The 12,414-nt window shown below is 37.0% G+C and overlaps 1 protein-coding gene across 1 annotated transcript in view; it reads left to right on the top strand.

The window, feature by feature from the left end:
* Window positions 1-403: 403 nt before the first annotated feature.
* The window catches only part of kcnip4a (potassium voltage-gated channel interacting protein 4a), a 742,411-nt gene continuing 730,400 nt past the window's right edge, over window positions 404-12,414 (top strand). The window contains exons 1-2 of the mRNA XM_078400665.1: window positions 404-476; window positions 5,889-6,105. Of these exons, the coding sequence (XP_078256791.1) occupies window positions 5,961-6,105 (145 nt within the window). The 5' untranslated portion in view covers window positions 404-476; window positions 5,889-5,960. The remainder of the gene's footprint in view (window positions 477-5,888; window positions 6,106-12,414) is intronic.

Here is a 12,414-nt window from a genome sequence, read left to right on the forward strand (position 1 = left end):
TATAGTTGGCTGTAATTTTGATTTTCGTAGATATTTGTGAGTGATTTCATGTACAATATTGAACATAGTGTCGCTGTCTCCCTGCTCTACCCCCACACCCATCTGGACCACAGCCGTTGGCCCCTATTTGTAATTGGTTGTTGCTAAAAGATTGTCGGTTGCTGTGAAATAGCAGTCATTGTGATAAATGTGATCATAGAGTAATTTACCGGTTTGCGTGAGCAAATAGAAAGTGCAGTATTGGAATGATCCTGTTTTTTAAAACAAACTAACTAGCTCTGGTCTCATCTGTTCACTGGAACTACTGTAAAGCTCAAATAATCTATGATTCCTTCTCTTACTTTGGCAGCCTGGTTTTTCAATAACAACCACAGGGGTGAGCCCCTTTCTGTACAGCATAGAAAGCTTGAGTAGGCAGGATAATTGCTGCAGTCGCAGGAAGATTAATTTGTAGCTTTTCCTTGCTACAGATTAAGGTAAGAGAAATTTCCTTTGTGATGGCAACAAAGTTATTTCAATTTTAGTGGAAACTGTTTTAAATTTGAGTCAAATTATACAGTGTAATTTGTAATTTTATGGATTCTTCATTAATATTAGTGAAGTTGTGTTCTATTTAGTGCTTCCATATATGGTTAATTTCTGGCACATGAAATAAAGATGCTGTAACGGACTTAACTAATTGCATTTTGGAAACCATTCTACTTTTGGATAAAATGGTGATTCTGTCTTAACCAAATGTACATGAAAATATCTGTTATTTTTGTGTTAAAGGAAAAAATTATTAATATTAAAGATTACTCTTTATTCCTCTATTTCAGACCTACCATTTAAACAAATGACATAAATAACTGCAATACTCAGATTAAATACACAAGGAATATATTAGTAGAAATTGCAAGAAACAGTGGTAATTAACAACACTGATTTCCGATACTGGGTGAAATGTTGTATTTGCATTTGTTTAAATATTCCATTATTTTTGATTTATTTAATATTGTTCTAAAAGGTAAATTTGTCTGTCTTTAACCAGCTAAATTTTGAAAGGTGAATATAAAAAAATATTTGACATTACTATCAGTATTGTTAAGTACATGTTGTGTACTCCTGCAATATATATATATATATATTTTTGCTGGGTATTAGATACTTCAATATTAAATATGTATTAACAAATGAAGTTTACATCTCTGTATAAGGATTTTGGATCATTCACACGTTTTGGGGAACCTACACCTTAGTATTGCTTAACATGTTTAGTATTACTGATTGACCTTTGTCGGCAGTAGAAACATTCGAGTCATCTGAAATGTTACTCAAGTCTTGTTGCCTAATGACACTCTCTACTTACTAACTTTCTGAAGACTCCTCAGTACATGCAAAATCTATCAATTGAGTTTAGTACAACAGGTCAATTAAAATGCTGAAAATGCAATCACAGAGATAAGCCTCAATTGTTCACTGGCTTTTTCACAGGACAACAGTGCACACACAATGCATGAGACTGCCCATATCCCCTCGCCACCTTGACCAACCCCTCCAAGTAAAGACTCAAATCACTCAGATCATACCATACCTTGTGTAGGTTGATTTTCCTAGTGCTAATACCTTAAAAATTTTATTACATCATTGACAACATTACTTTTCTTCAAGTAACTAAAATAGAAACATATCCCCCACAAAAGGAAATATGGTATTGATCAGATTGTCTATGTGTGAAGCCATCCACAATCACAACATGATAATTCAGTACTTTGTGTTCAGTATTGGTGTGTTTGAATACAATGCCGCTTTCATAATTACCTAATTGAATTTGTCTTGAAGGCCTAGCAATGTCTCTTGTAAGTGATTCAGAACTAGCACCTTCAGAATAACTGTTCAAACATGCTTGAGTTGCTAGTTATTGCTGTGGTGTTTCTATTAATTCTTCTTGAAGTAGAAGTCCTAGATTAAACTAAACTAGAGATTATAAGGCTTTACTCCAGCAACCCGGTTTGTTAAAATTATCTGCAGGAAAGGAACTGCAGTGTGTATTTCTATCTCTGCCAATGTTTCATCCAGTGAGTTATTTTCTCCCCAAACTTCAGTTAAAATACAAGCATAATTTTCTTAATTTTACTAGGAAATATTTTACAATCAAATACTTTACAAATGGGGAAAAAAACACATTCCCTTTCAGAATAGAATAATGTTTTGCTCACACCAAGCAGATATAACTTGTCAAAATAATCAGTATAATCTTTATATCAAAGTCACTTTAACTCTTCTGTTGAATGGGGGGAATGGAAGGAAATCAAGCTCTCTACTCATCTTTGCAATGTCCCATGGTAAATAAGTATGCACATTTTAATGGCTTGAATTTCTCACTGGTTTACCAGCTCATTTATGTTTCCTACTAAATTGACGTTCATTTTATTCAAGTTGACTCACTGTTTTATTTCCACAACCTACTCAAGCTCTTGAATTCGAAACTCATTTTGTTCTGACTGTTCAGTTGGTGATCATAGAATAAAAGAACTGGTCCAACTTGAAGTCTCAATAAATAAATCTGTACCGGGTTTGTTGGAAGGTAAATTCAGTTAGTTCCACTTTCTAATTATTTCCCTACATCCCTGTCATTTTGCTCCAAATAATTTTGTTTAGTATCCTCTCATCTTCAACCTATTAAAAATTGGAAAAAGATAGTAAGTCACTGAACATCCCAAGGTTTATAGACTTTATGTGGCCCGGATTAGGCTATTTATTTGCGTATCTGCAATCCTGTCCTGCGAAATGTACCTGTTCTTCTGTACCTGTTCAATGTTTTAATGTCTTCCCTTGAATGTTACGCAGAGAATTGTTTCTATGTCTGATTATAAGCATTTTCATTGTAGAATCCAGGATAATATCCTAAATCTATTATTTTTTGTGCTTCCAGACTCAGGTCCAAAAAATTATGAACTTTTCCTGGAACTTTCAGACATTTGTTTAAAAAAAAGTCTGTCTTTATTTTGCAGCTCCCACTGTGTATTGTGATTGACTCTCAGTATTTTCTTACCAAAATGCACCTGCCTTTTCATCTGCTGGTTTCTATTGCCCACTATCTTGGCTGCACGCTCTTAAAGTCTATGACTATCTTCCTTACTGTTTATTTCACTTTTAATTTTCATGTTATCAGCACATTTTGTTTCACAGATTGTGAATTTGATTGTTAGCTTTTCTGTGCATGTAGAGCCTTTTTATTCTTAAAGTATGGCATTGATTCCAGTCCAATAATTGTATTTGAGATTAATTATCTCAATCCCACCAACCAGCCCTTTGGCAAATGATGGTGGACTTTAAGGTAGTCCAGATACCAGGGCCATTCTGCAAGTGCTGTTATTTGGGGCTCACAGGGTAATCCGTGAACTGCTGTTGAAGAAGCGCCACCTGTGTGGTGGCCTTGAACTTAAACACTGATATTCTTATTGTAGCACTCCTGTTGCTTTGGGGCCACACTGAGAAGAATTGTCAGAGATTAGGCCAATGGTCATCAATTGGTCACGCTGTGGCTTCTACTTGCTTATCTTTCTGATGAAATAACAAGTAATCAACAAATTCTGAGATTTAGTCTATAGTATATATAGTGTGTTATATATGTATTATATATAATGTTATGTGTATTATATGTATTGTGTTATATGTGTATTATATATATTGTGTGTTATGTTCGTATTCTATAATATTTATATTGGTGAGATAACAGAATGGATGTGTGAAAGTTTTTTTTTCTGGCAAATTGTCGTTTCTAAACTTGTGGACATGGACATTGCACTGCCAGGTTTGTTGTTTGGCCCTATTTTGAATGAGTAATGTTTTTGTTTCTGTATCCTTGGGTATGACTCCTGAATCCAAAAGGATTAAAACTTCCTGGTTAACATCTCCATAATGTTTTCCCAATTGAGAATGCATAATTTCCTGACTGGGTGACTTTTCCTACTGTAACCATTTATCATTCCTCCTCTTTGTTTTAATCTCATCCATTATTCCAGCAGACTCTTTGTTTACCATAGCTTTGGCAATGTTCCCTTTCTGAGTTATAGGTACAAATTATTCATAGAGTATCTCAGTCATATTCTTGCCTAGATCTTCATTTAACTTAATTGCTTTTCATCACCTTGACAACCCTATTTTCTTTATGAATATCTCTGCAGAAGACCTTTGCATCCCCCTTTCTATTTGCTGCCTGCACTCTTTGCCTCTGTTATTTTTTTTAATGGTACTTGTTAATCTTTATTTATGGTTCAGTTTTCTCTTTTTATTCCTGGATGTTATTAAGCTGGAAAGAATGCAAAGAAGGTTTAGAAGATTTTGCCAGGCCATAAGGGCCTGAATATAGGGAGAGATTGGGCAGGCTAGGACCTTATTTCTTGAAACACAAAAGGTTGAGGGATGATCTTATAGAGATGTCTATATTCATGTGGGGAATTGAAAGGGTGAATCGCAGTGTCTTTTGGCCAAGGTCGGAGAATCAAGAACCAGTGGAGGTTGGGGCAAAATTTATTAGGAACCTGAGGGGCAATTTTATCATTCAGAGGGTGGTGAGTATATGTAACAAGCTGTCAGATGAGTTAGTTGAGGCAGATACTATAACTGCATTTAAAAAAACACTTGGACGGGTACATGGATTGGAAAGGTTTAGAGCAGCGGTTCTTAACCTGGGGGTCATGACCCCAGGGGGGTCATTTGGGGTTTGGGGTTTTTCCAGGGGTCATGAACAGGTCATAAATGAAATTATCCCATCCCATTGACTGAGTATTGGCAGACATGTTTTCATAAATCGGGCTTTAAAAAAAAAAATTGTTTCGGGGGTCATGGTACTGACCAAGAATGTCTGATGGGGATGTGGGGTCAAAAAGGTTAAGAACCGCTAGTTTAGAGGGATATGGCCCAAACATAAGATAAATGGACTAGCTTGGATGAGTCTGCATGGATGAATCGGTTTGTCAGCATGGATGAGTTGGGCCAAAAGACCTGTTTCAATGATGCTTTTCTTTTTCTTGTCTTAATTATCTAGAGTGCTCTGACTTTGGTTGCCCTCCTTTGGCCCTAGTGGCTATGTATCTACACTGGTGAAGCAATCACCTTTGTAATTACTGGTCAATTACGTTGCTATTTGTTTCTCTCCAGCTTCAATTTATCCAGGACAGATCCCTCATTAAATTGCTGAAAATAAGTAACATCCAGTTGATTTGTTTCCTCTTGGATGTTCTTTGACCTTCTCCACAACTAACTTAAATTCACAAATCTTTAATTCCCAAAATTAACTTGTGTACTTTTACATTTCAAAGTGAAACTTTATTTCAGAGTTAATAGTTATGGTGTTGAAATTGTACATATTAAATTTTATTTACTTTTATTTGTTTTCAACTACCGACCAACATAATACAATAATTGGAGCATGTGTTTTTCAACACAGTCTTTGACATGCCATTAATTTTGCTATTAAGAATGAAAGCAGAAAATCTCACTACATTTTTAAGCTGTGATCTCCAGAGATGAAGCCACAGAAAAATATTGTACCTGAAATTTCAGTGAGCTCTTTACGCATGAAAATATAATCAATTCATTTAAAGTTTTGCTTTTCAATGGGAGTTTTTTAAATGTTGATTTATGTGAAAGCAGATATCAGGGACCATCCTGAATTAAATTGAATTGGAATATTTATCCCTTGATTTTCCTGCAGTTCCTAAATTAAGATCCTTCATCTTTCAAAGTTTTTCCACATCATTCCATTTGTAAAATGCTGCATAGTCAAAAAGAGAGGGAGAACATAAAACATAAGCCATTTTAAAAACTGTATTATTTTCCTATAAACACATGATATTCAGCATCTTTGAGCTGAGACAGACCTTTTGTTCCTTTATCCATAGCAAGATTAAGCTGGTTGGATAGTGCCACCTCAAGTTAATTTTCCTACACTAAGGATAACAGTGGGGTGCAAAATGACTAAGCCCTCTGAGAAAAGGACCAAGAAATGGAGAGAAGATATCTATGAGTTCCGAAAGAAGCATGGCCTCTCCAAAAGGGTACTACTCAATTGCTGTCTTGTGAAACGACTCATTGCCTGGGCAACACCAGCTCTGAAAGGTATCATCCACATTTTTGTTATGTTTCAGTTTTATAGTGATTGTTTGCAACAAGTGGCTTTGGAAATTGTGTTGTGTGATATTTTTATGACAAACACACCAACGTCAAACTTCTTTGTCCATAGTTTTAAACATCCAAGGACATTTGGGGAATTTAATGCAGCAATATGTGATTATCAAAAACAGTTCCTGGTTTATATTTTGTCTCAACTATATTAGAGATGTCATAAATGTTTGGAGAGCTAATTATTTTGTAAGTATGAAAAGTTACATTTGTAAAATATTCAATTGCAGATATTTATTTTGAATTATAATATTCAGAATGATCTATTATGCTATTGTGCTAATGTACAACCATTAAAGTTGTCGCTTAACTAAGTGTAATTGAAAATATGCAAGCTGAGGCTTTCTATTGCACAGAACTTGAGTTCACATCTTGCACAAAAAAAAGTAGATATATTTGTCTACAGGTCCCCATTTCATGAAAATACCCATTATCTGATGAATTGCATTTTGAGTTGGGTAGATGTCTTAACTATTTGAGTAATAAATATATTTTAACGCTTGCTAAAATGCATTATTCTGGCTTTGGCGGTAGACAGTAAAATGTCTTATCAAATGAAGTTTATTATTTTAAAAACTTTTTAAAAATTGCACATGCCCAGAGTGTTCAATTTTTACAACTTTTATGGTAAGTTGATAAAATGACTAAGCCCTCAAAGCAAAAATACAAAGCAAATGGGACAAATTGACTGACGCATTCTCGATTGCAATGCTTTCTTGGAGCTTTTCTTCATTGATAATTTTGAACTTAACATAGGAATAAATATCATATGATCAAGTTGTTTGTCAAGTATAAAGGACCAGGTTGTATAATCACCAATCTCATGAATTTAAATTGAAACCGAATTGTTCCAATCAAAGATTAAACTGTCCAGTGTTAGAAAAATGAAAGTACTACAGTTTAATTGGTCTATCTTTCCAAAGATTTGACAGCAAACTAATTTCCATAGAATACTTTATTTAACAATTGGTCAGTCATAGTAAACAAGTTGCATTGAGATAACACAATCTGAAACAAATATGCAATTACCTCCACAAGATCAGACCATAGCTGGCTAGCTAGTTGACAGTTCCAGATCGGTGTCTTGTTTGGCCCTACCTTGTTTTATGGTAAATTTTGACAGTAGTACTGGGCAGACATTCGTTCTCTTTGTGCTATCGTAACAATCTCAGAACCATTTACTTTCTCTGACAGATGCCATAAATTAAAGGTGTTCTGGGAAAGGAAGTTCCTTTATGCCCTCCATAAGTTTAAACAAATGTTGCCTTTGTATTCCAACAGCTCAGAAATAATTATCACAAAACCATCTTGAAACAGCAATTTACGAAGGAATTTCTTGAGTGTCTAAACAAACTCTCTTGATATATTTCATTGGTAGAAATCTACTCTTGATAGCAGTTTCCAGGTGACGTAACATATTTGACATAATTATAGCTCCATATCGATAATTTCTCAAAGTCTTCCTTTGTCCATGCCACTCAAGATAGGAGACATAATTCACAGGTTTTGGGTCATGGTATATCTTGTGAACATACAATTATATTCTTCCGACTGGTGATATGTATAGAATCTTTAAACTAAGACATGAACTTTGAAGCTTCCTGTTTTTGTCTAGTGAAACATGGATTTGGACAAACTCTTCACTTTCTATGATCTAAATGCAGATTTTTCAACCAACTGTTTGCTTTACTATTTTCCAGGCATTGTAACTTTTCTAACTCTCTATAGAAAGGCAATTCTAAATTTGGTGTTGTGTAGCGAACTGGATTTGATTAGGGAAAGGAAACCCGAGGAGGAAATGAACATAGCAGGTAAAATCCAACCTGCAGTTTCACAGAGGGAGGATCTGTATTACTATTGAGTAAAGGTAATTACAGAGGCTTGGGAGAAGAGCTAGCTAAAGTTGACTGGCAGGAATGACGCGGGTTTCAGCAAATGATTTGGAAGGCATAGGATCTTTTCATCCCAAAGAGGAAGAACGATTCTAAGGGGAGAACGAGGTGACCTTGGCTGACAATCAATGTCAAAGGCAGCAGAAAAGTAAAAGAGAAGTAATATAATATTTCAAAGATTAGCAGGAAGCTAGAGAATGGCAACTAAAAAAGGCAACAAGGGGAGAAAAGGTGAAATATGAAGTTACGTTAACCAATAATATATAGGAGGACAGCAAAGTTTCCTCAGATATATAAAGAGGCAAGAGTGGACATTAGACTGCTGGAAAATGACACTAGAGAAGTAGTAATGGGGAACAAAGAAATGGCGGATGAACTGAATACGTTTTTTTATCAGTCTTCACAGTGGAATACACCAACAATATGCCAGAAATTCAAAAGAGTCATGGCAGAAGTTAGTGGAGATGCTATTATTAAGGAGAAGGTACTTGGGAATCTGAAAGGGCTGAAGGTGGATATCACCTTGACCAGATGGATTACTGCCCAGCACTTTGAAAAAGGTAGCTTTAGAGATTGTGAAGGCATTCGTAGTGATTTTTCAAGAATCGCTAGTCAGGAGTGGTCCCAGAGGACTGGAACATTGCTTAGGTACTCTACTATTCAACAAGGGAGGGAGGCAAAAGAGGGGAAACTATAAGCGTGTTAGCCTGACTGCAATGGTTGGTAAGATTTTAGAATCCATTATTAAGGATGAGGTTTCTGACTACTTAGAAACGCATAATAAAATAGGCAGAAGTTCACATGGTTTTGTTAAAGGGAGATCTTGCCAGACTAATCTGTTGGAATTCATTGAGGAACAATGTAGCGGGATAAATAAAGGAGAATCAATGGACATTGTTTACTTGGATTTTCAGTAGGCCTTTGATATGACATCACATTAGGCTGCTAAACAGGGTGCGAACCCATGGTAGTAGAGGCAAGATACAAGCATCGTTAGAAGGTTGGCTGAATGGCAGAGGGCAAAGCGTGGGAATAAAGGGGACTTTCGCTGGTTGGGTGCCGGTGACGAGTGGTAATCTGCATGGGCTGGTGTTGGCTGCGCAAGTTTTTACTTTATATATTAATGTTTTGGAAGTTGGAATTGATGGGTTTATGGCCAGGTTTGTGGATGATACAAAGATAGGTGAAGTGGCAGGTGGTGTAGCGGAAGCAGGAAGTCTGCAGAAGGACTTGGGAGAGTGGGCAAAGACCTAATTCTGCTGCTATGACCTATGAACTTCATGGGCTAAGGCCCAAATGCAGGCAGGTTGGACCAACCCAGAGCGCCATCTTTGTTGGCACAGACAACATGGGCTGAAAGACCTGTTTTGCATGCTGTATAGCTCTATGACTCTCTATCTTCAGTAGAATGAATGTAAAATGAGATACATATCACTGTAATGGGCATGTATCATGCTACACGGTACAGTTCTGATGGTCACACGTAATTTGGTGGCATAGAATCCCTTCATGTCCATGCACACCATTAAAGCCTTGCATTTCGGAATCCAGACACGCAGAATTATATTGGTTTCTATTTGGTTTTTCTATTGGTTTCTCTAATCTTTTTTTAAAAAGTGGGAATATACTTAAGAAAGAAATGGGTACATTTCTGGATACAAAAGATATCACGGAGTTATGGGGGGAGATTGGGAATGTTGTATTGAGATGGATAATCTGCCATGAAAGTATTGAATTGCAGAGCAGTTCAAAGGACCAGATTGTCTTCTATTTTTCAATACACTTTTTCTATGAATCTGTATGCTCTGAGCAAGATCTGAGCTGAATTTTATTGTATGACTTTCTTAATGAAACCAAGAGTGTACAATTTCTTTCCACTCCAAGTAAAAAAGATTCTAAAATGAGGCGTTTAAAAAATGTTAGTTCAGGATTATTTTCGAGCTGGGAGTGTGAATGATTTGTTAGTTTTTTGTACTGCTGGATAACTTTTTCAAGCCACTTTTTCCAGATACCTTAAGTCATTGCATCATTATTTTAAATGGATTTATGATAGTATCAAAACTTCAAAATGTTCATACTTAGAGTCATAGAGTCAGAGAGTGATACAGTGTGGAAACAGCCTTCGGCCCAACTTGCCCATACCGGCTAACAATGTCCCAGCTACTCTAGTCCTAATTTCCTGCGCTTGGTCCATATCCCTCTAAACCTGTCCTATACATGTACCTGTCTAACTGTTTCTTAAACAATGGGATAGTCCCAGCCTCAACTACCTCCTCTGGCAGCTTGTTCCATACACCCACCACCCTTAGTGTGGAAAAAGTTACCCCTCGGATTCCCATTAAATGTTTTCCCTTTCACCTTGAACCTATGTCTTCTGGTCCTCGATTCCTCTGTTCTGGGCAAGGGACGATACATCTAGCTGATCTATTACTTTCATGGTAGATTATCCATCTCAATTTTGTACACCTCTATAAGATCCCCCCTCATCCTCCTGCGCTCCATGGAATAGTGACCCAACATACTCAACCTCTTCCTATAGCTCACAACCTCTAGTCCTGGCAACATCCTCGTAAATCTTTTCTGAACCCTTTCAAGATTGACAATATCTTTCCTATAACATGGTGCCCAAAACTGAACACATTATTCTAAATTCGGACTCACCAACATCTTATATAACTGGAACATGACCTCCCTACTTCTATACTCAATACTTAGACTGATGAAGGCCAAAGTGCCAAAAGCCTTTTTGACCACCTTATCCTGCGAGTCGACCTTCAAGGAAACTGCACCTGTACTCCTAGATCACTCCTCTACAACACTACCCAGAGACCTACCATTTACTGTATAGGTCCTGCCCTTGCTCGACTTCCTAAAATGCACCACGTCACACCTCTCTGTATTAAATTCCATCAACCATTCCCCCGCCCACCTGGCCAATCGATCCAGATCCTGCTACAATCTTTCACAACCATCTTCACTTTCTGCAAAACCACTCACTTTTGTACAGTGGCATAGAATGCAGCTGAATATTCATTCATAACAGTCACTTAATTATTTTGCTAATTTTGATACATTGCAACATTTTAAAAGGTAATGAAGCCTCTTTCTCTAAATAATTGATTCTGAATAACCTAATGGAATACAAATCCCCTTTGTAGTTCCTCTCCATAATAACATATGCTGAAATATAAAATTGGAAATGGAAATGCAGCACACAGGGCATTTTTTCAGTGGTTACCATGCCCAAATATTATAGTTGATGAGTGGTATACCATCAATCGTTATGCATGTACTCCAAATTTCAGTTTTGTTTGTATAGTGCCAACTTAACTCTTTGTGTCTATGCCAATACTTGCATAAAGTAATCAGTTATGATATGTATATGTTTATGATGTATATAAATGACTTGGACGTAAATGTAGATAGGTTAGTTAGTAAGTTTGCAGACAGCACCAAGATTGCATGAGTTGTGGACAGTGACGAAGACTATCAGTATTCAATGGGTGTAGATCAGCTACAGAAATGAGCAGAGATATGTCATACCGAGTTAATCCAAGCAAGTGTAAAGTGTTGCACTTTGGGAGGTCGAATGTAAGGGAAAGGAAGCCAGTTGATAGCAAGACTAAAAAAACCCACAAAACAACAATGATGTGCAGATGGATCTTGGGTCCAGGTCCATAGCTCCCTGAGAGTGACAACGCAAGTTGGTCAGGCATTAAGTATGAGTCGGAGTTCTGACGCAGCGCTATTAGACTTTGGTTATGCCGCATTTGGAATATTGCACGCAGTTCTCGTTGCCCCGTTACGGAAAGGATATGAAGGGTTTGTAGAGGGTGCATAAAGGTTTTGCCAGAATTATGTCTGGATTAGGGGGTATTTGCTTCAAGGAGAGGCTGGACAAACTTGAATTGTTTTCTCTAGAATGCCAAGACCTGATTAGAAATATATAAAATTATAAATGGAAGGGAGGTTTGACAGTCAACTTTTTTCCCAAGGTGGAAATGGCAAAGACTAGAAGCCATAGCTTTAATTTGAGAGGGGCAAAGTTTTAATCAGATGTGTGGGCGTATTTTTACACAGAGGGTGGTGGATGCCTGGAATGCGCTGCGGAGTTGGTGGTAGAAGCATACAATGGTGGATTTAAGAAGCTATTAGATAGGCATATGAATATGCAGGAAATGGAAGGTTGGGGTTATGTGCAGGCTGATAAGATTAGTTTCATTTGGCATTATGGTCAGCATAAGGGCGGCACGGTGGCGCAATGGTAGAGTTGCTGCCTTACAGCGCCAGAGACCCGGATTTGATCCTGACTATGGGTGCTGTCTGTACAGAGTTTGTACGTTCTCCCTGCATT

Source organism: Rhinoraja longicauda, chromosome 1 (genome assembly GCF_053455715.1).
Source record: "Rhinoraja longicauda isolate Sanriku21f chromosome 1, sRhiLon1.1, whole genome shotgun sequence".
NCBI classification, from domain to species: Eukaryota; Metazoa; Chordata; class Chondrichthyes; order Rajiformes; family Arhynchobatidae; genus Rhinoraja; species Rhinoraja longicauda.